Here is a 25,445-nt window from a genome sequence, read left to right on the forward strand (position 1 = left end):
TAACTGAACTGGCTAGGTTTGGTGGTTTTGGTAGACTGAACTGACAGGTTGAAATGTGGATGTGTGGAAAGACAAGGACACACTGTAGCGTGTGGTGGAAGGGTGGGTTAGTGACTGGGTGTGTGCAGGGAAGGGGGAGAAGCAGGCACTCCGATGCTTCAACTCATAGAGGACTCAACAGCTGTTAAAACACAACGTCTAGTCATACTAAACCAGAGAGCAGGGAGAGGGTTCCCTGTTCTAATCACCTCAGCTTAAACCCCTGTTTTTAACACGGCAACGTTGTCATTCTGATAGTTCTGGGTTTCAGTTGAGTCTGTGTGGAGTGGACGGACTTTTTTTAGTATACACAGACCCGATACGCGGACCCGATACGCGGACCCAATACGCAGACCCGATACGCAGACCCGATACGCAGACCCGATACGCAGACCCGATACACAGACCTGATTTAAGCTCCCATGTACTGTGAATCTTCTAGTGAAGAGTATAGGGACGTTTAGTTAGGAAGACGGACGTTTAGTGTGACGTACAGGAACGTTTAGTGTGACGTACAGGGACGTTTAGTGTGACGTACAGGGACGTTTAGTGTGACGTACAGGGACGTTTAGTGTGACGTACACGGCCTTCGGAAAGTTTTCAGACCCCGTGAGTTTTTCCACATTTTATTACGTTAAGGCAAATGTATTCAATTGTTTTTTCTCCTCATTAATCTACACACAATACCCCATAATGACAAAGCAAAAACAGGTTTTTATAAATGTTTGCTAATTTATTCAAAATAAATAAGTATTTACATAAGTATTCAGACCCTTTACTCGGTAATTAGTTGAAGCACCTTTGGCAGCGATTACAGCCTCGAGTCTTCTTGAGTATGACGCTACAAGCTTGGCACACCTGTATTTGGGGAGTTTCTCCCATTCTTCTCCTCTCAGATTCTGTCAGGTTGGGTGGGGAGCGTTGCTGCACAGCTATTTTCAGGTCTCTCCAGAGATGCTCAATCAGATTCAAGTCCAGGCTCTGGCTTGGCCACTCGAGGACATTTAGAGACTTGTTCGAATGCAACTACTGCGTTGTCTTCGCTGTGTACTTAGGGTCGTTGTCCTGTTGGAAGGTGAACCTTCGCCCCCAGTCTGAGGTCCTGAGTGCTCTGGAGCAGGTTTTCATTAAGGATCTCTCTGTACTTTGCCACGTTCATGTTTTCATTGATCCTGACTAGTCTCCCAGTCCCTGCCGCTGAAAAACATCCCCACAGCATGATGCTGCCACCACCATGCTTCACCGTAGGGATTGTGCCAGGTTTCGTCCAGACGTGACGCTTGGCATTCAGGCCAAAGACTTCAATCGTGGTTTCATCAAACCAGATAATCTTGTTTCTCATGGTCTGAGAGTCTTTAGGTGTCTGTTGGCAAACTCCAAGAGGACTGTCGTGTCTTTTACTGAGGAGTGGCTTCCGTCTCGCCACCCTACCATAAAGGCCTGATTGGTGGTGTGCTACAAAGATGGTTGTCCTTCTGGAAGGTTCTCCCATCTCCACAGAGGAACTCCAGAGCTCAGAGTGACCATCGCGTTCTTGGTCACCTAAATAAAGTAGTTCTGTTTTTTGTTTTTTTTCGTAATTTGCCAAAATTTCTAAAAACCTGTTTTTTGCTTTGTTCTAATAGCGTAGTGTGTGTAGATTGCTGTTTTAATTTCAATACATTTTAGAATAGGGCTGTACTGTGACAGTGTGGAATGAGGAAAGGGGTCTGAGAACTTTCCGAATGAACTGTATATGGACGTTTAGTTAGGTAGAGTGACTTATCTGTACATACAGTAATATTAACAGATTCCCACTGATGTTACACATGAAACACTAAACACATTGTACATGAACGCGGTGCCGAGGGGGATTCTCCTCCTCTATTTAAACTCACCAATGATCCTTTCATTTTCTCCTTTTTGAGAGAAGCAGCTGGCATGATTGATGACTAACTATTTGATAAAGGAGCATTCTAAACTACATAGTGTGTATCCCAAAATAGCACCCTATCCCCTATAAAGAGCACGCCTTTTGACAGGGCCTTGGGTAAAAAATAAAATAAAAAAAGTGCACTTTTCTAGGGAATAGGGAATCATTTGAGACTCGGGCCTTCTCCTGGTGAGGTGTTGATGTTTTTGGTGTGCCCTAAGAGGAGAGGTTTCGTTAAAAACACTTCCCTTCACAGTGTACTGCTTTTTGGCCCCCGGTCTTCTGATGTACTCTTTGCGTTGTTTAGGGAGTTCTTGCTTGTTTTATGCTGGACACATTCTATGAAAACCAACAGCACAATGCACTTGCGGTGTTTGTATAAAACACGTTCATTTATTCAAATCGACCAACTTGACTTTTTGATTTGTAGCAAATGGCACCCTATTCCCTATATAGTGCCCTACTTTTGACCAGGACCCATAGGGTAGTGCACTATTAAGGGAATGGGGAGCACACGTAGCCTTTTGGGACCGATTGAAAACGGTTGAGCCTGATACAGAGACATAAATCATTAGACCTAATCAATCATGTCATCTATCAGTGTAATTCTACTAACCTCTTCAGTGTACACTCGTCTACTGCACTCCCTTGCTATTAAAACACGTGTTTTCATCTAAAATACATGACTTTACCTTCAATACCAATGTTAAGGAGATCTATACATGACTTTACCTTCAATACCAATGTTAAGGAGATATCTATAATCAATACATGACTTTACCTTCAATACCAATGTTAAGGAGATCTATAATCAATACATGACTTTACCTTCAATACCAATGTTAAGGAGATCTATAATCAATACATGACTTTACCTTCAATACCAATGTTAAGGAGATCTATAATCAATACATGTATAGGTTAAGCCGTATCAGTTAAATAAAGGTTAAAAAAAATGAAAAAAGATACATAATCTGGTTGTCTTGACAACGGCCGCTGATTATTTGTGATATGTTGATCTTCTGTTGTCCTTTTTTCGACTTGGTCCTGGAATAACCACTTATTAACAAGTGGGGACGTATGAACGCCGATGATTCTGACATTTTAAAAACATGTCTCGAGCTGAGTTAGACTGTTTTCCTCAATGTGTTGGGCTGGCTGGGGGTCTAGGTTCAAGCACAACATTCAGTATGTGGGAAGGGGGCTGGCTGGGGGTCTAGGTTTAAGCACAACATTCAGTATGTGGAAGGGGGCTGGCTGAGGGTCTAGGTTTAAGCACAACGTTCAGTATGTGGGAGGGAGGGAAGGGGGCTGGCTGGGGGTCTAGGTTTAAGCACAACATTCAGTATGTGGGAGGGGGGGAAGGGGGCTGGCTGGGGGAGGTAGAGAAGGGAGGGAAGGAGGCTGGCTGGGGGTCTAGGTTTAAGCACAACATTCAGTATGTGGAGGGAGGGAAGGGGGCTGGCTGGGGGTCTAGGTTTAATTACATCGTTCAGTATGTGGGAGGGGGGAAGGGGGCTGGCTGGGGGTCTAGGTTTAAGCACAACGTTCAGTATGTGGGAGGGGGGAAGGGGGCTGGCTGGGGGTCTAGGTTTAAGCACAACATTCAGTATGTGGAGGGAGGGAAGGGGGCTGGCTGGGGGTCTAGGTTTAAGCACAACATTTAGTATGTGGAGGGAGGGAAGGGGGCTGGCTGGGGGTCTAGGTTTAATTACATCGTTCAGTATGTGGGAGGGAGGGAAGGGGGCTGGCTGGGGGTCTAGGTTTAAGCACAACATTCAGTATGTGGAGGGGGGGTTAAGGGGGCTGGCTGGGGGTCTAGGTTTAAGCACAACATTCAGTATGTGGAGGGGGGGAAGGGGGCTGGCTGGGGGTCTAGGTTTAAGCACAACATTCAATATGTGGATGGAGGGAAGGGGGCTGGCTGGGGGTCTAGGTTTAAGCACAACGAGGTAGAGAAGGGGGGGAAGGAGGCTGGCTGGGGGAGGTAGAGAAGGGGGGGGGTGACAACAGTCCCAAGATTATTTTCCTACATCATAACGTGGTGGCAGGGTAGCCTAGTGGTTAGAGTGTTGGACTAGTAACCAGCAGGTAGCCTAGTGGTTAGAGTGTAGGGGCGGCAGGGTAGCCTAGTGGTTAGAGTGTTGGACTAGTAACCAGCAGGTAGCCTAGTGGTTAGAGTGTTGGACTAGTAACCAGCAGGTAGCCTAGTGGTTAGAGTGTTGGACTAGTAACCAGCAGGTAGCCTAGTGGTTAGAGCGTTGGACTAGTAACCTGCAGGTAGCCTGGTGGTTAGAGCGTTGGACTAGTAACCAGCAGGTAGCCTAGTGGTTAGTGTTGGACTAGTAACCAGCAGGTAGCCTAGTGGTTAGAGTGTTGGACTAGTAACCAGCAGGTAGCCTAGTGGTTAGAGTGTTGGACCAGTAACCAGCAGGTAGCCTAGTGGTTAGAGTGTTGGACCAGTAACCAGCAGGTAGCCTAGTGGTTAGAGTGTTGGACCAGTAACCAGCAGGTAGCCTAGTGGTTAGAGTGTTGGACCAGTAACCAGCAGTTAGCCTAGTGGTTAGAGTGTTGGACCAGTAACCAGCAGGTAGCCTAGTGGTTAGAGTGTTGGACCAGTAACCAGCAGTTAGCCTAGTGGTTAGAGTGTTGGACTAGTAACCAGCAGGTAGACTAGTGGTTAGAGTGTTGGACTAGTAACCAGCAGGTAGCCTAGTGGTTAGAGTGTTGGACTAGTAACCAGCAGGTAGCCTAGTGGTTAGAGTGTAGGGGCGGCAGGGTAGCCTAGTGGTTAGAGTGTTGGACTAGTAACCAGCAGGTAGCCTAGTGGTTAGAGTGTAGGGGCGGCAGGGTAGCCTAGTGGTTAGAGTGTTGGACTAGTAACCAGCAGGTAGCCTAGTGGTTAGAGTGTTGGGGTGGCAGGGTAGCCTAGTGGTTAGAGTGTTGGACTAGTAACCAGCAGGTAGCCTAGTGGTTAGAGTGTAGGGGCGGCAGGGTAGCCTAGTGGTTAGAGTGTTGGACTAGTAACCAAAAGGTTGCAAGATCAAATCTGTCGTTCTGCCCCTGAACAGGCAGTTAACCCACTGTTCCCCTGTAGGCCGTCATTGAAAATAAGAATTTGTTCTTGACTGACTTGCCTAGTTAAATAAAGGTAAAATAAATAACAGTCCCATGATTGTGTTACAACATCACAACAGTCCCATGATTATGTTACAACATCACAACAATCCCAAGATTGTGTTACAACATCACGTGAACATTGGAGCCAAATGATTTCTAAGGTTAAAACCCAAATGGCACCCTATTCCTGACATAGTGCACTACATTTGACCAGGGCCTTGGCACCCTATTCCCTACATAGTGCACTACTTTTGACCAGAGCCTTATGGCACCCTATTCCCTACATAGTGCACTACTTTTGACCAGAGCCTTATGGCACCCTATTCCCTACATAGTGCAATACTTTTGACCAGGACCTTGGCACCCTATTCCCTACATAGTGCACTTCTTTTGACCAGGGCCTTGGCACCCTATTCCCTACATAGTGCAATACTTTTGACCAGGGCCTTGGCACCCTATTCCCTACATAGTGCAATACTTTTGACCAGGACCTTGGCACCCTATTCCCTACATAGTGCACTTCTTTTGACCAGGGCCTTGGCACCCTATTCCCTACATAGTGCAATACTTTTGACCAGGGCCTTGGCACCCTATTCCCTACATAGTGCACTACTTTTGAACGGAACCCTTTGGGTGTCTATTGAAACCCTAGGGTGCCATTTGGGATGCATTCTGAAGATAGATCACTCAAGGTAGGTTTCTTCTTACCACAGATCTAGGATCAGGTAACTTTATCCCAAATCTTAACTGTTTCCATAAAGGAAACATAGATAGATCTGAACCTAGCGCAGCGGTTAGGAGCAACATCAAAGTCCTCACAGATTGTCTGGAGGAAGCACAAATCACACTTCAGGGCCTGTCTTGTAGTAGGAGTACTGATCCTGGATCAGGTCACCCCTCTCCATATAATCGTATTCATTATTATCCAAAAAGCAAAACTGATCTTAGATCAGCCCTCTGAGACAGTTAATGAATACTGGCCCAGTAGCCCTCTAGGGGGAGATTAATAGACATCTTAAAAATTACAAAAATAGAAATCACTTAAGATGTCTCTCTGAAAAGCATTTTCTGCCATGAAATCATTCTAATGTATTTCTTATTTTCTTGTGTTGTATGTTGATTGATTTTCTCATTTTCCAATAACACTTGTATTAACCTCAAACATAGAAAAATGTAGCTATTTATTCAAATAAATAGGGGCGGCAGGGTAGCTTAGTGGTTAGAGCGTTGGACTAGTAACTGAAAGGTGGCAAGTTCAAATCCCCGAGCTGACAAGGTACAAATTTGTCGTTCTGCCCCTGAACAGGCAGTTAACCCACTGTTCCCAGGCTGTCATTGAAAATAAGAATTTGTTCTTAACTGACTTGCCTAGTAAAATAAAGGTAAAATATAATATAATAGATGGCACTAGATCTATTATATTGGTGCAGGCTGGATCCCAGTAACATACGTTTTCCATTAAGCAGACACTTTTATCCTAAGTGACAACAGTCATGCGTGCATACACATTTTTAAGTATGGGTCATCCCGGGATTTGAACCCACTGTCCTGGCCAAGCATCATGCTCTTATCAACTGAACTACAGAGGATCACGGTACTATCTTCCTAGTAGTAGTTTACCTGGGTTGGATTCAGGGATGGGAAACGCTCTGTGACAGTTGCATGTAGAAATAGAATGAATAGATCTGGCACGATTCCCTATCCTGTCTGAAAGACGATCACTTCTGTTCTACGTGATACATTTCTATCAGGACGTTCTGTGAACGTTACATCGTCTGAACAGTTCCATTTGGTGTCTCTGGGTATCCATGGTAACCTGCTTTCATTCATGTTGCCTTGAGTTCATTCATGTTTTATTGAAGAATTACAAAAAAAACACCCAGAACCCAATTTGTCTCTGTGTCCAGTACACTCCAGAAGGATTTTCTGATAGTTCACCCAGCTCCTTCTGCAGGTTGGTCTGTCGTCAAGTTCTGGACCGAGCCCCAAGCCCTTCACCCCAAGCCCACCTAATTGGGTGGGAGGAAGCTTCACTAAGCTCGTTGGACAGTAAAATGGAGCCATCACCTATCCAATTCCCTCAGATCTGCAAACATGAACAGGGTATGGGGCTAGACTAGAGGCTGGTTGGCACTTTGGGGTTTAGCTGTGGGCTCTACCAGTCTGGGTCTTGATCAAATCAAAATCAAATTTTATTTGTCACATACACATGGTTAGCAGATGTTAATGCGAGTGTAGCGAAATGCTTGTATCAGAGCCACGGTATGTTTTTGGCCATGTGATGTGTCAGATATAGGGCATGATGGGTAAGTTGGGCCTGTGGTGGGTCCCAGTTAGAGGATATGCTGGGCCTAGAGCCGTGGTAAGTTGGGCCTGTCTGTGGTGGGTCCCAGTTAGAGGATATGCTGGGCCTAGAGCCTTGGTAAATTGGGCCTGTGGTGGTGGGTCCCAGTTAGAGGATATGCTGGGCCTAGAGCCGTGGTAAATTGGGCCTGTGGTGGTGGGTCCCAGTTAGAGGATATTCTGGGCCTAGAGCCGTGGTAAATTGTGGAATGAGTAGTGGCTAGGAGAGCACGGGTCCTAGTTGGATCCTGGGGACTGATCCTATGTTTTTGGCCTGTGGTGGGTCAGATCCGGGGTATGGTGGGTCAGATCCGGGGTATGTTGGGTCTGTGGTGGGTCTGATCTGGGGTATGTTGGGTCAGATCTGGGGTAGGTTGGGTCTGTGGTGGGTCAGATCCGGGGTATGTTGGGTCTGTGGTGGGTCAGATCTGGGGTATGTTGGGCCTGTGGTGGGTCAGATCTGGGGTAGGGTGGGTCTGTGGTGGGTCAGATCCGGGGTATGTTGGGTCTGTGGTGGGTCAGATCCAGGGTATGCTGGGTCTGTGGTGGGTCAGATCCAGGGTATGTTGGGTCTGTGGTGGGTCAGATCCGGGGTAGGGTGGGCCTGTGGTGGGTCAGATCCGGGGTAGGGTGGGTCTGTGGTGGGTCAGATCCGGGGTATGTTGGGTCTGTGGTGGGTCAGATCCAGGGTATGCTGGGTCTGTGGTGGGTCAGATCCAGGGTATGTTGGGTCTGTGGTGGGTCAGATCCAGGGTATGTTGGGTCTGTGGTGGGTCAGATCCGGGGTATGTTGGGTCTGTGGTGGGTCAGATCCAGGGTATGTTGGGTCTGTGGTGGGTCAGATCCGGGGTATGTTGGGTCTGTGGTGGGTCAGATCCAGGGTATGCTGGGTCTGTGGTGGGTCAGATCCAGGGTATGTTGGGTCTGTGGTGGGTCAGATCCGGGGTATGTTGGGTCTGTGGTGGGTCAGATCCGGGGTATGCTGGGCCTGTGGTGGGTCAGATCCGGGGTAGGGTGGGTCTGTGGTGGGTCAGATCCGGGGTAGGGTGGGCCTGTGGTGGGTCTGTGGTGGGTCAGATCCGGGGTAGGGTGGGCCTGTGGTGGGTCAGATCCGGGGTAGGGTGGGCCTGTGGTGGGTCAGATCCGGGGTAGGGTGGGCCTGTGGTGGGTCAGATCCGGGGTAGGGTGGGCCTGTGGTGGGTCAGATCCGGGGTATGTTGGGCCTGTGGTGGGTCAGATCCGGGGTATGCTGGGCCTGTGGAAGGGTTGACGGCTGTACAGCAGGATGTAGGCGTTAGGAGACTGCACCAAGAAGTCCACTACCTCGCTCACGGCCGTGTCGTCGAAGTGGTGCCAGCTGCTGGACAGGGTACTGTGGCACAGGGCCGTGTAGTGACCCATGTCTAGGTCTCCTGTGTGGTTCTGGATGGGGGTGAAGACACACACCAGCGGATTCATGTGTTCATGGTTGGCTGTGTGTTTTTCCGGACAGGAGCATCATGTATGTGCGTTCACATGTGTAGGTGCATGCGTGTCTTTCTGTATGGGTGAGTGTATCACAGGAGGCTGGTGGCTCCGTAATTGGGGAGGACAGGCTCGTGGTAATGGTGGAATGGAATCAAATACACGTTTCCATGAGTTTGAAGCCGTTCCATCTGCTCCGTCACAGCGATTATAATGAGCTGTCCTCCCCTCAGTGGTGTGTGTGTGTGTGTGTGTGTGTGTGTGTGTGTGTGTGTGTGTGTGTGTGTGTGTGTGTGTGTGTGTGTGTGTGTGTGTGTGTGTGTGTGTGTGTGTGTGTGTGTGTGTGTGTGTGTGTGTGTGTGTGTGTGTGCGTGCGTGCGTGCAGAAACTCACCACCACTGCGTAGAGAGAGTAGCTGGTGTGATTGGCTGAGGGTCTGGACAGGAAGGGGTTTAGGTCTAAACGGTCCAATGAGAACAACACATTGGTCCTCAACTTCCTCTTCTCACTCCCATGGCAACCAAAACTGGAATGTCACACAGGTTCTGTTATTTCTACAGGTTTGTCTCATTGAGATGCATGACAGCAGCTGCAGCAGAGGTAAAGCTGATTTATAATGAGGTGTTACATTATTACTGCCATGGACCTCTAGTTAGGGGTTACATTGACCTTTAGTTAGGGGTTACAGGGACCTGTAGTTAGGGGTTACAGGGACCTGTAGTTAGGGGTTACAGGGACCTGTAGTTAGGGGTTACAGGGACCTGTAGTTAGGGGTTACATGAACCTCTAGTTAGGGGTTACAGGGACCTGTAGTTAGGGGTTACAGGGACCTGTAGTTAGGGGTTACAGGGACCTCTAGTTAGGGGTTACAGGAACTTGTAGTTAGGGGTTACAGGGACCTGTAGTTCGGGGTTACAGGCACCTCTAGTTAGGGGTTACATGGACCTTTAGTTAGGGGTTACAGGGACCTGTAGTTAGGGGTTACAGGGACCTCTAGTTAGGGGTTACAGGGACCTGTAGTTAGGGGTTACATGAACCTCTAGTTAGGGGTTACAGGGACCTCTAGTTAGGGGTTACAGGGACCTCTAGTTAGGGGTTACAGGGACCTCTAGTTAGGGGTTACAGGGACCTCTAGTTAGGGGTTACATTGACCTCTAGTTAGGGGTTACAGGGACCTCTAGTTAGGGGGTACAGGGACCTCTCGTTAGGGGGTACAGGGACCTCTAGTTAGGGGTTACATGAACCTCTAGTTAGGGGTTACAGGGACCTCTAGTTAGGGGTTACAGGGACCTCTAGTTAGGGGTTACATGAACCTCTAGTTAGGGGTTACATGAACCTCTAGTTAGGGGTTACATGAACCTCTAGTTAGGGGTTACAGGAACTTGTAGTTAGGGGTTACAGGGACCTCTAGTTAGGGGTTACATGGACCTCTAGTTAGGGGTTACATGGACCTCTAGTTAGGGGTTACATGGACCTCTAGTTAGGGGTTACAGGGACCTCTAGTTAGGGGTTACAGGGACCTCTAGTTAGGGGTTACAGGGACCTCTAGCGATAAGAAAGCTTTTCACATGGCGCAGAATGGCCAGACGCTCCAGAAGGTCATGTGTGCTGCTAGCAAAGGAAAACCGCTTGGGTTGGAGCCTCGGTTTGAGCCGAATACGGAGGAAGCTTTACTATAGGGGCGGCCGGTAGCCTAGTGGTTAGAGAGTTGGGCCAGTAACCAGCAGGTAGCCTAGTGGTTAGAGAGTTGGGTCAGTAACCAGCAGGTAGCCTAGTGGTTAGAGAGTTGGGCCAGTAACCAGCAGGTAGCCTGGTGGTTAGAGAGTTGGGCCAGTAACCAGCAGGTAGCCTAGTGGTTAGAGAGTTGGGCCAGTAACCGATATGTAGCTTAGTGGTTAGAGAGTTGGGCCAGTAAGCAGCAGGTAGCCTGGTGGTTAGAGAGTTGGGCCAGTAACCAGCAGGTAGCCTAGTGGTTAGAGAGTTAGGCCAGTAACCGAAAGGTTGCTGGATCATATCCCCTGAACAAGGCAGTTAGCCCACTGTTCCCCGGGCGCCACGGATGTCAATTATGGCAGCCCCCCGCACCTCTCTGATTCAGAGGGTTTCAATACAGAAGACACGTTTCAGTTGAATGCATTCAGTTGTACAACTTCAAAGCAAGCAGTTTCCATCAGCACCAATATGTTTGTCTGTGTTAAGTCTGTGCACCAACAGTGGTCATCTATGGGTTGTCAGCTTCCCACCGTTTGAGGTGCAGCACCAGGATCTCCGGTGGTTTGGCCATGCTGGTGAGGACAGCTGTGTCTCTCTTCACTCCACACTCTGGACACAACTTCTGATCTCCACACGTCAACGTACTCTGCTGGAAGAACAGCGACAGGCAGTCCTACAGGAGGGAGAAGAGAGACGTGTGGTTGCTGGCTAGTCTCTGTATTTGTGTTTAGTCTGTATATGTTTAGTCTGTATGTGTTTTCGTCTGTATGTGTTAGTCTGTATGTGCTTAGTCTGTATGTGTTAGTCTGATTGGGGTCCGTTGTACCTGTAGGGAGCACTTGTATGAGTCCAGTAGTATAGGCAGAGTCTGTATGTGTTAGTCTGTATGTGTTAGTCTGTATGTGTTTAGTCTGTATGTGTTTAGTCTGTATGTGTTTAGTCTGTATGTGTTTAGTCTGTATGTGTTTAGTCTGTATGTGTTTAGTCTGTATGTGTTAGTCTGGGGTCCGTTGTACCTGTAGGGAGCACTTGTATGAGTCCAGTGGTATTGGCAGAGTCTGTATGTGTTCGTCTGTATGTGTTAGTCTGTATGTGTTAGTCTGATTGGGGTCCGTTGTACCTGTAGGGAGCACTTGTATGAGTCCAGTAGTATAGGCAGAGTCTGTATGTGTTAGTCTGTATGTGTTAGTCTGATTGGGGTCCGTTGTACCTGTAGGGAGCACTTGTATGAGTCCAGTGGTATTGGCAGAGACAGAATGGTGAAGACTTGGTTGCTGTGAGAGTGTCCGTCGCAGCGCAGACACAGCATCTGGTAGCTGAGTTGTCCCTCGAAGAGACGTGTCACCGCCGTAGAGTCCGCTGGCGCCGAGCTGAGCGACTTCCTGCCCAGACACAACCGCTGGGAAGAACGTGTCTGATGTCTCTCCCCCTTCTGTAGCGAGGGAATCACACACACACATTGTAGAATACTAGTGAAGACATCAAAACTATGAAATAACACATGGAAATCATGTAGTAACCAAAAAAGTGTTAAACAAATCAAAATAAATTTTATATTTGAGATTCTACAAAGTAGCCACCCTTTGCCTCCTTGATGACAGCTTTAAACACTCATGGCATTCTCTCAACCAGCTTCATAAGGTAGTCACCTGGAATGCATTTCAATTAACAGGTGTGTCTTGTTAAAAGTTCATTTGTGGAATTTCTTTCCTCCTTAATGCATTTGAGCCAATCAGTTGTGTTGTGACAATGTAGGGGTGGTGTACAGAAGATCGCCCAATTTGGTAAAAGACCCAAGTCCATATTAAGGCAAGAACAGTAAGCAAAGAGAAACGACAGTCCACCATTAATTTGAGACATGAAGGTCAGTCAACATTTCAAGAACTTTGAAAGTTTCCTCAAGTGCAATCGCAAAAAGCATCAAGCGCTATGATTAAACTGGCTCTCATGAGGACTGGTCAAGTTTCGGTCAAACCCACTTCTGAGTTTTTATTTACTGATAAGATGGTTCCTGCTGTCAGGGGGAGGTTAGATTTATTAAAATGTTGTTGCCAAGGAAACTCACACAAGGAGGCCTGGGAGAGGCTATATGAGTTACAGGATGTCATGGCTACCACAGGATTCTGCAGCAATACGCCATCCCATCTGGTTTGTGCTTAGTGGGATCATTTGTTTTTCAACAGGACCTCCAGGCTGTGTAAGGGCTATTTGACCAAGAAGGAGAGAGATGGAGTGCTGCATCAGATGACCTGGCCTCCACAATCCCCCAACCTCAACCCAATTGAGATGGTTTGGGATGAGTTGGACCACAGAGTGAAAGAAAAGCAGTCAACAAGTGCTCAGCATATGTGGGAACTCCTTAAAGACTGTTGGAAAAACATTCTAGGTGAAGCTGGTTGAGAGAATGCCAAGAGAATGCCAACTGTCATCAAGGCAAAGGGTGGCTACTTTGAAGAATCTCAAATATAAAATATAAACACTTTTTTGGTTACGATGTGATTCCGTATGTGTTATTTCATAGTGTTGATGTCTTCACTATTATTCTACAATGTAAAAAATAGTCAAAATAAAGAAAAACCCTTGAATTAGTAGGTGTGTCCAAACTTTTGCCTGGTCCTCTATATACACACACACACACACACACACAAAGGAGAAACACACTGTCTGAATACCAAATCAGCCCCTAGCCCTCATCCCCTAGGCACTTATCCCCTATCTCCTAGACACTTCTCCCCTATCCCCTAAACACACTTATCCCCTAGACACGTATCGCCTATCCCCTAGACACTTATCCACCATCCCCTAGACACGTATCCACTTGACACTTATCCCCTAGATACTCATTCCCTAGACACTTATCCCCTGACACTTATCCCCTATCCCCTAGACACTTATCCCCTAGACACTCATTCCCTAGACACTTATCCCCTAGACACCTATCCCCTAGACACTCATTCCCTAGACACTTATCCCCTGACACTTATCCCCGTACACTTATCCACTATCCAATGGGTTTTGAGGAGCGGGAATCAAGAAAGACAATGATGCAGAGCCTTTGACCGTGTGGAAGGAGTCGTGTGGAAAGAGTCGTGTGGAAGGAGTCGTGTGGAAAGAGTCGTGTGGAAGGAGTCGTGTGGAAGGAGTCGTGTGGAAGGAGTCGTGTGGAAGGAGTCGTGTGGACGGAGTCGTGTGGAAGGAGTCGTGTGGAAGGAGTCGTGTGGAAGGAGTCGTGTGGAAGGAGTCGTGTGGAAGGAGTCGTTTGGACGGAGTCGTGTGGAAGGAGTCGTTTGGACGGAGTCGTGTGGACGGAGTCGTGTGGAAGGAGTCGTGTGGAAGGAGTCGTGTGGTGGCAGGATTGTGTGTGTGTGTGTGTGTGTGTGTGTGTGTGTGTGTGTGTGTGTGTGTGTGTGTGTGTGTGTGTGTGTGTGTGTGTGTGTGTGTGTGTGTGTGTGTGTGTACATTCTTGAGGTCATCATGCAGGGCGTTGAGCAGGAGGAGGAGTAGCTCCTGGGCGTCCTGCTGTGATTGGTTGTTGAACTGGGGGTGCAGGGAGGAGACCAAGGCCCTCATCTCCCCTGGGGAGGTGAAGCTGGTACCCCTCTGACCCTGCCACACCTCCTGGAGGAGGTGCACAAACACCCCCGCTACAGGACTGTTACGCCTGGAGGAGGAGGAGGGGGAGGAGGAGGAGGGGGGGAAGAGTGGCATGGGAGGGAGAGGAGGAGGAGGGGGAGGGAGAGGAGGAGGGGGGGGAAGAGTGGCATGGGAGGGAGGAGAAGAGGAAGGAGGAGAGGCATTGGAGGATGTAAGTTTCCCCCCAACTAATGTAAAGTGCTTGTAGTACCTGGTAAAAAGGACTATACAAATCTAATACAGACAGACAGAGAGACAGGCAGACAGACAGGCAGACAGACAGGCAGGCAGACAGACAGACTAACCCTCAGACAGACAGACAGACAGACTAACCCTCAGACAGACAGACAGACAGACAGACTAACCCTCAGACAGACAGACAGGCAGACAGACAGACTGACCCTCAGACAGACAGACAGACAGACAGACAGACAGACAGACAGACTAACCCTCAGGCAGGCAGACAGACAGACAGACAGACAGACAGACAGGCAGGCAGGCAGACAGGCAGACAGACAGACAGACAGACAGACAGACAGACAGACAGACAGACAGACAGACAGACAGACAGACTAACCCTCAGGCAGGCAGACAGACAGACAGACAGACAGACTAACCCTCAGACAGACAGACAGACAGATAGACAGGCAGACAGACAGACTAACCCTCAGACAGACAGACAGACAGATAGACAGGCAGACAGACAGACAGACAGACAGGGTCTTACTTGGCCAGCTGGGAGCGTTTGTCTGAGCTGAGAAGGTGTTCCACCAACGGCACGGTGGAGAAGAGACACTGCAGCACAGCGTTCATGTAGCAGGAGTTACCACTGTTAGCCAGACCACACACCCCCGCCAGCCGCCTGTCCTCTCTCTTCCCCTGCTCCCCCTTCACCCTCACCCCCCATCCTGAGCTACACCCCAACTCCTCCATGGGCATCACCTGACCCTGAACACCGCTGGGATTGGCTGCACTGGTGACCAATGAGAAGAGACAGACAGAAAGAGGTGAAAGGTCAGTGCTGTAGCAGGCAGGTGTCAAGGTGCTGCTTTAAATGCCTGTTATTTTGCCTCTTTTCACTTTCAGTTTTGGGAGATTTGAGTAGATACCTGCCTGTCTGGTTGTGCTGCTTAAGGTGTCGTCATGCCAGAGACCAGACAGGCTGAGGCGAAAATGGATGGTCTTGGACAATGGTTTCTTCATTCTCTTAGTCTCTAAGTCCCAAATAGCACCCTATTCCCTATTTAGTGCACTACTTTTGACCAGTGATCTCTATTAGTGCACTAAAAAAGGAATAAGGTGCCATTTGGGTCTCAATCTTAGGCTTGAGGAATTGTCTAACCATGGTGCAGTCAACACTGTCCACTCACACAGACTCACACTCACACATGCATGACTCAGACTCAGACAGACAGACAGACTGACCCTCAGACAGACTGACCCTCAGACAGACTGACCCTCAGACAGACTGACCCTCAGACAAACAGACAGACGGACGGACGGATAGCTACCTACACAAATAGTTATCTAGAACAAAGTGACCGTCTGTCTGTCTGTCTAACAGACAAACAAACAAACAAACAAGGACCTGGGACTCATCTCAACTGACTTAACTGTGCCTCTCTGCTCTGTGCCTCTTTCTCCCACTGCTGGGAGTCTAAGACCGTGTTCTGAACTACTCTCAATTCAGACAGATACTTGTGTGTGTTTGAGAGAGAACTCAGCTAGAAGACAATGTCTTAGCAACCCATCAACACTGACATCAAGCACAGTCTCTTGTGTCTCAGTCATGTTTTATCATGATCACGCTGTACATCTTCAAACTGCTGTGCACTGGAAACACTAACAAAAACACACTTCATATTCCCAGGCATTTTGATGAGAAGGTGAATAGGCTAACACCTTGTCTGTCTGGATAGTCAAAGCTATTTAGTTTAAACAGTTTATTAAAGCAGTCAGTTCTGACCTGAAGTGAACTCACCTCCCATTGCAATCATCCATGTAGCTTCATGGCTTGTTGAGAAGACTTCCCTCTGATACACGAATGACCTTTATGACATCATAGTAATCTAAGGCTTCTGTTGGTTTGTCCAGGTTCTATATATGACATCATAGTAATCTAAGGCCTCTGTTGGTTTGTCCAGGTTCTATATATGACATCATAGTAATCTAAGGCCTCCAAGGCCTCTGTTGGTTTGTCCAGGTTCTATATATGACATCATAGTAATCTAAGGCCTCTGGTGGTTTGTCCAGGTTCTATATATGACATCATAGTAATCTAAAGCCTCTGTTGGTTTGTCCAGGTTCTATATATGACATCATAGTAATCTAAGGCCTCCAAGGCCTCTGTTGGTTTGTCCAGGTTCTATATATGACATCATAGTAATCTAATGCCTCTGTTGGTTTGTCCAGGTTCTATATATGACATCATAGTAATCTAAGGCCTCTGTTGGTTTGTCCAGGTTCTATATATGACATCATAGTAATCTAAGGCCTCTGTTGGTTTGTCCAGGTTCTATATATGACATCATGGTAATCTAAGGCCTCCAAGGCCTCTGTTGGTTTGTCCGGGTTCTATATATGACATCATAGTAATCTAAGGCCTCCAAGGCCTCTGTTGATTTGTCCAGGTTCTATATATGACATCATAGTAATCTTAGGCCTCCAAGGCCTCTGTTGGTTTGTCCAGGTTCTATATATGACATCATAGTAATCTAAGGCCTCCAAGGCCTCTGTTGTTTTGGCCAGGTTCTATATATGACATCATAGTAATCCAAGGCCTCTGTTGGTTTATCCAGGTTCTATATATGACATCATAGTAATCTAAGGCCTCTGTTGGTTTGTCCAGGTTCTATATATGACATCATAGTAATCTAAGGCCTCCAAGGCCTCTGTTGGTTTGTCCAGGTTCTATATATGACATCATAGTAATCTAAGGCCTCCACGGCCTCTGTTGGTTTGTCCAGGTTCTATATATGACATCATAGTAATCCAAGGCCTCTGTTGGTTTGTCCAGGTTCTATATATGACATCATAGTAATCTAAGGCCTCCAAGGCCTCTGTTGGTTTGTCCAGGTTCTATATATGACATCATAGTAATCTTAGGCCTCCAATGCCTCTGTTGGTTTGTCCAGGTTCTATACTGTATATGACATCATATAAATCTAATCTCTAACTCAAAACCAACATTGTTATTTTCTTGTATTTGATGGGTTTTATGATCAATTATATAAATCAACTATTAATTGATTGCTGTTGAATCTAATTGTCTGTCTTCCTACTACCTGCTGTGGCAACATTGCTGACATAACTGATGAAAGTACAGCAAAGCATGACATCATTAAAAAGGAGAGGCAGAGAGAAACAGGCTAACAATATCTGGTGCTCCTCCCTCCTCATGGGGAGGGAGGAGCACCATGGCTATTTTATATCCAGCAACAGCAGGCAAGTCGTCGTGACAACAATCACCCACACAGTGTTCTCTCTGGCACGGCAGCCAGGGACGTCGCAATTACACACAAGCCTCCAGCACAGCCAGCTCTGCTCTGTTACATAAACCCAATGCAGTTTTATGGTCCCAAATGGCAACCTATTGTCTTTGTACTGCACTACCAAGCCCCAAAGAGCACTATTTAGGGCACAGGAAGACATTTGGCACACAGACCCATGGCCAGTTATCCACACCAGGCAGAGTAGAATATGTTCATGTGTAGAGAACAAAGCTGTTACCCTCACTCAGCTCCTAAGTAGAGGCTACAGATACAATGTGTGCTTCCTCTCTCTCTCTCTCAAACCCTCAGGCTATTGATTATCCGCAGTGCTGGTCTGTTTCTGCTACAGAGACATTCACTTTTTCCCTGTTTTGCCAAACAAGCAATGTAATATTTTTTAGATGGAGGATCAGTCTGGCACACAGGCTAGAAACCAGCCTAGAACCCAGACTAGAACCCACACTAGAACCCAGACTGGAACTCACGCTAGAACCCAGGCTGGAACTCACGCTAGAACCCAGGCTAGAACCCAGACTAAAACTCACGCTAGAACCCAGGCTGGAACCCAGACTAGAACCCAGGCTAGGGCCCAGGCTAGGCTTTTGATATCAAATCAACCAATAATCAAATGTTATTGGTCACATGCTTGTGATTAGCAGATTTTATTGCGGGTGTAGTGAAATGCTTGTGCTTCTAGCTCCGACAGTGCAGTAATATCAGACAAATTACACAACAAATACCCAAAACACACAAATATAAGTAGGAATTAATTACGACTATATACAGTGCCTTGCGAAAGTATTCGGCCCCCTTGAACTTTGCGACCTTTTGCCACATTTCAGGCTTCAAACATAAAGATATAAAACTGTATTTTTTTGTGAAGAATCAACAACAAGTGGGACACAATCATGAAGTGGAACGACATTTATTGGATATTTCAAACTTTTTTAACAAATCAAAAACTGAAAAATTGGGCGTGCAAAATTATTCAGCCGCCTTAAGTTAATACTTTGTCGCGCCACCTTTTGCTGCGATTACAGCTGTAAGTCGCTTGGGGTATGTCTCTATCAGTTTTGCACATCGAGAGACTGAATTTTTTTCCCATTCCTCCTTGCAAAACAGCTTGAGCTCAGTGAGGTTGGATGGAGAGCATTTGTGAACAGCAGTTTTCAGTTCTTTCCACAGATTCTCGATTGGATTCAGGTCTGGACTTTGACTTGGCCATTCTAACACCTGGATATGTTTATTTTTGAACCATTCCATTGTAAATTTTGCTTTATGTTTTGGATCATTGTCTTGTTGGAAGACAAATCTCCGTCCCAGTCTCAGGTCTTTTGCAGACTCCATCAGGTTTTCTTCCAGAATGGTCCTGTATTTGGCTCCATCCATCTTCCCATCAATTTTAACCATCTTCTCTGTCCCTGCTGAAGAAAAGCAGGCCCAAACCATGATGCTGCCACCACCATGTTTGACAGTGGGGATGGTGTGTTCAAGGTGATGAGCTGTGTTGCTTTTACGCCAAACATAACGTTTTGCATTGTTGCCAAAAAGTTCAAATTTGGTTTCATCTGACCAGAGCACCTTCTTCCACATGTTTGGTGTGTCTCCCAGGTGGCTTGTGGCAAACTTTAAACAACACTTTTTATGGATATCTTTAAGAAAGGCTTTCTTCTTGCCACTCTTCCATAAAGGCCAGATTTGTGCAATATACGACTGACTGTTGTCCTATGGACAGAGTCTCCCACCTCAGCTGTAGATCTCTGCAGTTCATCCAGAGTGCCATGGGCCTCTTGGCTGCATCTCTGATCAGTCTTCTCCTTGTATGAGCTGAAAGTTTAGAGGGACGGCCAGGTCTTGGTAGATTTGCAGTGGTCTGATACTCCTTCCATTTCAATATTATCGCTTGCACAGTGCTCCTTGGGATGTTTAAAGCTTGGGAAATATTTTTGTATCCAAATCCAGCTTTAAACTTCTTCACAACAGTATCTCGGACCTGCCTGGTGTGTTTCTTGTTCTTCATGATGCTCTCTGCGCTTTTAACGGACCTCTGAGACTATCACAGTGCAGGTGCATTTATACGGAGACTTGATTACACACAGGTGGATTGTATTTATCATCATTAGTCATTTAGGTCAACATTGGATCATTCAGAGATCCTCACTGAACTTCTGGAGAGAGTTTGCTGCACTGAAAGTAAAGGGGCTGAATAATTTTGCACGCCCAATTTTTCAGTTTTTGATTTGTTAAAAAAGTTTGAAATATCCAATAAATGTCGTTCCACTTGTTGTTGATTCTTCACAAAAAATACAGTTTTATATCTTTATGTTTGAAGCCTGAAATGTGGCAAAAGGTTGCAAAGTTCAAGGGGGCCGAATACTTTCGCAAGGCACTGTACATATGGATGAGCGATGTCAGAGCAGAATGGACAAAGATACAGTAGAATAGTATTTAATACAGTATATACATATGAGATGAGTAATACATAGACTACGATACAGTAGAATAGTATAGAATACAGTATATACATAGACTAAGATACAGTAGAATAGTAGAGAATACAGTATATACATATGAGATGAGTAATACATAGACTACGATACAGTAGAATAGTATAGAATACAGTATATACATATGAGATGAGTAATACATAGACTAAGATACAGTAGAATAGTATAGAAATCAGTATATACATATGAGATGAGTAATGCCAGATATTTAAACATTATTAAGTGACTAAGATAACGTAGAATAGTATAGAATACAGTATATACATATGAGATGAGTAACGCCAGATGTAAACATGAAGTGACTCATATACTGTAGAATAGTATAGAATACAGTATATACATATGAGATGAGTAATACATAGACTAAGATACAGTAGAATAGTATAGAATACAGTATATACATATGAGATGAGTAACGCCAGATGTAAACATGAAGTGACTCATATACTGTAGAATAGTAGAGAATACAGTATATACATATGAGATGAGTAATACATAGACTAAGATACAGTAGAATAGTATAGAAATCAGTATATACATATGAGATGAGTAATGCCAGATATTTAAACATTATTAAGTGACTAAGATAACGTAGAATAGTATAGAATACAGTATATACATATGAGATGAGTAACGCCAGATGTAAACATGAAGTGACTCATATACTGTAGAATAGTATAGAATACAGTATATACATATGAGATGAGTAATGCATAGACTAAGATACAGTAGAATAGTATAGAATACAGTATATACATAGACTAAGATACAGTAGAATAGTATAGAATACAGTATATACATATGAGATGAGTAATGCATAGACTAAGATACAGTAGAATAGATTATTATTATTATTATTAAAGTGACTAGTGTTTCATTCCTTAAAGTGGCCAGTGATTTCTAGTTTATGCCTATAGGCAGCAGCCTCTGATGTGCTAGTGATGGCTATTTAACAGTCTAATGGCCTTGAGATGGAAGAAGCTGTTTTTCAGTCTCTTGGTCCCAGCTTTGATGCACCTGTACTGACCTCGCCTTCTGGATGATAGCGGGGTGAACAGGCAGTGGCTCGGGTGGTTGATGTCCTTGAGGATCTTTTTGGCCTTCCTGTGACATCAGGTGCTGTAGGTGTCCTGGAGGATGGGTAGTTTGCCCCCGGTAATACGTTGGGCAGAGCGCACCACCCTCTGGGCGGTTGCAGGCGGTGCAGTTGCCGTACCAGGCGGTGATAGGCTGGGGTCTAATGATCCTGAAGGGATTCAGTCTGTTCTGCATGGTACCCACACAGTGACAGACTGGCATGATCATTACCATCATCTAGCCTGTCTCACATAGGAGGAGGAGGCTTTAATGACATGTGCCTTATCTAAATGCAGCCATGGAACACACCCACACAGTTTGTCCTCAGACATGCCACTGGTTCTGCCAAGGTACCACAGTTGCAGGGACTACAGTCGTGTATAAGCCATATGATTGGTACAAAGGCCGACTGCTCTGGTTTGGTGCGAGAATGAATGGAACACGAGGAAAGGAACAGATGGATGTGATTGGCCACCTATCTGTTCTGATCTCTCCTTTCTTTTCAATAGTGGTTAGTTTTCCATGACTGTATCATGCCAGAGCCTGCAGACATGTCCACAGTAATTATATGGGGGGTTATATCCTTCCTGTTTGGCCCTGTCCGGGGGTGTCCTCGGATGGGGCCACAGTGTCTCCTGACCCCTCCTGTCTCAGCCTCCAGTATTTATGCTGCAGTAGTTTATGTGTCGGGGGGCTGGGGTCAGTTTGTTATATCTGGAGTACTTCTCCTGTCCAATTCGGTGTCCTGTGTGAATCTAAGTGTGCGTTCTCTAATTCTCTCCTTCTCTCTCTCGGAGGACCTGAGCCCTAGGACCATGCCCCAGGACTACCTGATATGATAACTCCTTGCTGTCCCCAGTCCACCTGGCCGTGCTGCTGCTCCAGTTTCAACTGTTCTACCTTATTATTATTTGACCATGCTTGTCATTTATGAACATTTGAACATCTTGGCCATGTTCTGTTATAATCTCCACCCGGCACAGCCGGAAGAGGACTGGCCACCCCACATATGCTCTCTCTAATTCTCTTTCTTTCTCTCTCTCGGAGGACCTGAGCCCTAGGACCATGCCCGAGGACTACCTGACATGATGACTCCTTGCTGTCCCCAGTCCACCTGGCCGTGCTGCTGCTCCAGTTTCAACTGTTCTGCCTTATTATTATTCGACCATGCTGGTCATTTATGAACATTTGAACATCTTGGCCATGTTCTGTTATAATCTCTACCCGGCACAGCCAGAAGAGGACTGGCCACCCCACATAGCTTGGTTCCTCTCTAGGTTTCTTCCTAGGTTTTGGCCTTTCTAGGGAGTTTTTCCTAACCACCGTGCTTCTACACCTGCATTGCTTGCTGTTTGGGGTTTTAGGCTGGGTTTCTGTACAGCACTTTGAGATATCAGCTGATGTACGAAGGGCTATATAAATACATTTGATTTGATTTAATTAATCATTTATCTACCACAGATCTAGGGTCAGCTTGCCTGCTCTACCACAGATCTAGGGTCAGCTTGCCTGCTCTACCACAGGTCTAGGGTCAGCTTGCCTGCTCTACCACAGGTCTAGGATCAGCTTGTCTGCTCTACCACAGATCTAGGGTCAGCTTGCCTGCTCTACCACAGATCTAGGGTCAGCTTGCCTGCTCTACCACAGATCTAGGATCAGCTTGCCTGGATGGATGTTGGGAAACCCTGCCCTAAGGAAAGGCTTGGGGAACTCAGCTCCAGTTTAGACGACCATCATTCAACATGAATGACAGCTAGTCAGAAAACAGGACTAATCAAAGTATATTTTCGGGCTCGGTAATGTGTTTCCACGGAGACACACAGGGGACTGCATAGCATTCCATCAAGACAGGAAGTTCCATGAGAGAGTGGAACATTTGGATGTAACTGCTTTTCTTTATGTGATTACATTATGGCTCTAGTGTAGTTTATACCTTGGTGACAATTCATCTTCAACAGATATGTAAAGTACGTGTCGTAGCAAGAACAGAACATGTGGAGAGGAGCATGTCGAGCTTGTTCAGAGGGTGGGAACATGCTATGATGCGTGTGACCCCTGAGTTACAGTATATACAGTATGTTGTTCTCTCTCTCTCTCTCTCTCTCTCTCTCTCTCTCTCTCTCTCTCTCTCTCTCTCTCTCTCTCGGCATGGGAAACATGTTAACATTTCCAAAGCAAGTGAGGTAAATATGAAATTAATTAAACAGTAAATATTACAAACACAAGTTCCAAATGAATAAAGACATTGCAGATGTCATATTGTGTCTATATACAGTGTTGTAACAATGTGCAAATAGTTAGTTTTTCTCAATTGCTAAAACACCATTTCTGAAACCTTGCTCCATTTCCTGAGAACATTAAACACAAAATTTAAATAACCTCTGACTCATCTCGCAAAATGAAACAATCCCCTCAAAACAGTTTTACCTGTGTTCAAAATAAAACACTGCTCTCAAATCATAAACAAAGTGATCTAAATGATACACACTCTCAAGCAGTCAGTAAACAATACACCATAAAACTGAAAACACATTGTTCAAAACATACAATTCTCAGGGAGAAGTACATTTTTAATCTAAAAAAATATTCATATTTTTCCGTCGTTGTCTTTTGATGAACGAAAACATGTTCTATCATAGTAGCTCAAAATTTATCTGAAATTACTACACTGCTTTGCTCTTTGCAGTTTTGTTTTTTGTTCTTCCTCCTCCTTGTACCCCTATTTTTACAGTACTGTACCCTGCATCTCACAAACTTGTCCTTTGTCTCTGTGATACTGTAATTCTTGTTCTTTGTTGATATGAACCTGCAACCAGTCAAAATCTATTGACCAGTCAGTACTGTTAATAAATGGAAAGCACAATGTTCAGGGCCATACAAGTTGTCCATTGTACAGTATACAGCCTACAATGCACTGTACTACAGTATACAGCCTACAATGCACGGTACTACAGTATACAGCCCACAATGCACTGTACTACAGTATACAGCCTACAATGCACTGTACTACAGTATACAGCATACAATGCACTGTACTACAGTATACAGCCTACAATGCACTGTACTACAGTATACAGCCTACAATGCACTGTACTATAGTATACAGCCTACAATACACTGTACTACAGTATACAGCCTCCAATGCACTGTACTACAGTATACAGCCTCTAATGCACTGTACTACAGTATACAGCCTACAATGCACTGTACTACAGAATACAGCCTACAATGCACTGTACTATAGTATACAGCCTACAATGCACTGTACTACAGTATACAGCCTACAATGCACTGTACTACAGTATACAGCATACAATGCACTGTACTACAGTATACAGCCTCCAATGCACTGTACTACAGTATACAGCCTACAATGCACTGTACTACAGTATACAGCCTCCAATGCACTGTACTACAGTATACAGCCTACAATGCACTGTACTACAGTATACAGCCTCCAATGCACTGTACTACAGTATACAGCCTACAATGCACTGTACTACAGTATACAGCCTACAATGCACTGTACTACAGTATACAGCCTACAATGCACTGTACTACAGTATACAGCCTACAATGCACTGTACTACAGTATACAGCCTCCAATGCACTGTACTACAGTATACAGCCTACAATGCACTGTACTACAGTATACAGCCTCCAATGCACTGTACTACAGTATACAGCCTCCAATGCACTGTACTACAGACAAAATGTTATATGGCCCGAGTGTAACATGGTGATGTAGAACACCATGGTTGCTGATAGCAGCACAGATTGTGACATTGCCACCCCGTTGACCAGGGACTTCAACAATGGCCCGCTGTCCAATCACAGCCTCTCCTTCTCCTCTTTGTTAGATTGAAGCCTGCTTCATCGACAAAAGATGAACTCATGGGGTCTGTCCAAGGATTCCAAGTCAAATATTGTCTGTGTAGAAATACAATACACTGTATGTAGGATTTTGTCAGTCGTACAGAGACAGTGCTATACTGTAGAGTACAATTAGGCTTCTGATTCACATACATTGTATGTACTGAAGAGTAATGTCATTCACATAGTATGCGTTAGTACTGTAGACAATCTGGATTACAGTAAATGTTTCTGAATGTACACTTACTTGCACATACTGAGCTCGCAGTTCTT

At 45.7% G+C, this 25,445-nt stretch overlaps 1 protein-coding gene across 1 annotated transcript; it reads right to left on the reverse strand.

Annotated features, from left to right (window-relative positions):
- Positions 1 to 8,647: 8,647 nt before the first annotated feature.
- On the reverse strand, positions 8,648 to 21,494 carry LOC135552446 (ubiquitin carboxyl-terminal hydrolase 50-like). The gene is made up of 7 exons (XM_064984080.1): positions 21,385 to 21,494; positions 14,952 to 15,197; positions 14,051 to 14,252; positions 11,802 to 12,023; positions 11,122 to 11,264; positions 9,272 to 9,404; positions 8,648 to 8,836 (listed from the first exon to the last, which is right to left on the reverse strand). Exons 1-7 carry the CDS (start codon positions 21,492 to 21,494, stop codon positions 8,648 to 8,650), a joined length of 1,245 nt encoding a protein of 414 aa, XP_064840152.1.
- Positions 21,495 to 25,445: the final 3,951 nt, after the last annotated feature.

This window comes from Oncorhynchus masou, chromosome 2, assembly GCF_036934945.1.
Source record: "Oncorhynchus masou masou isolate Uvic2021 chromosome 2, UVic_Omas_1.1, whole genome shotgun sequence".
Classification (NCBI taxonomy): domain Eukaryota; kingdom Metazoa; phylum Chordata; class Actinopteri; order Salmoniformes; family Salmonidae; genus Oncorhynchus; species Oncorhynchus masou.

Excerpts from the sequence above, each read along its gene's own strand:
- LOC135552446 (XM_064984080.1), bottom strand. The coding sequence starts at position 21,494 with ATGCAGAACAGACTGAATCCCTTCAGGATCATTAGACCCCAGCCTATC. Across the intron at positions 15,198-21,384 it reads GGTGGTGCGCTCTGCCCAAC|TGCAGCCAATCCCAGCGGTG; the intron begins GTATTACCGGGG and ends ATTGGTCACCAG. Across the intron at positions 8,837-9,271 it reads ACTCTCTCTACGCAGTGGTG|AACCACACAGGAGACCTAGA; the intron begins GTGAGTTTCTGC and ends ACCCCCATCCAG.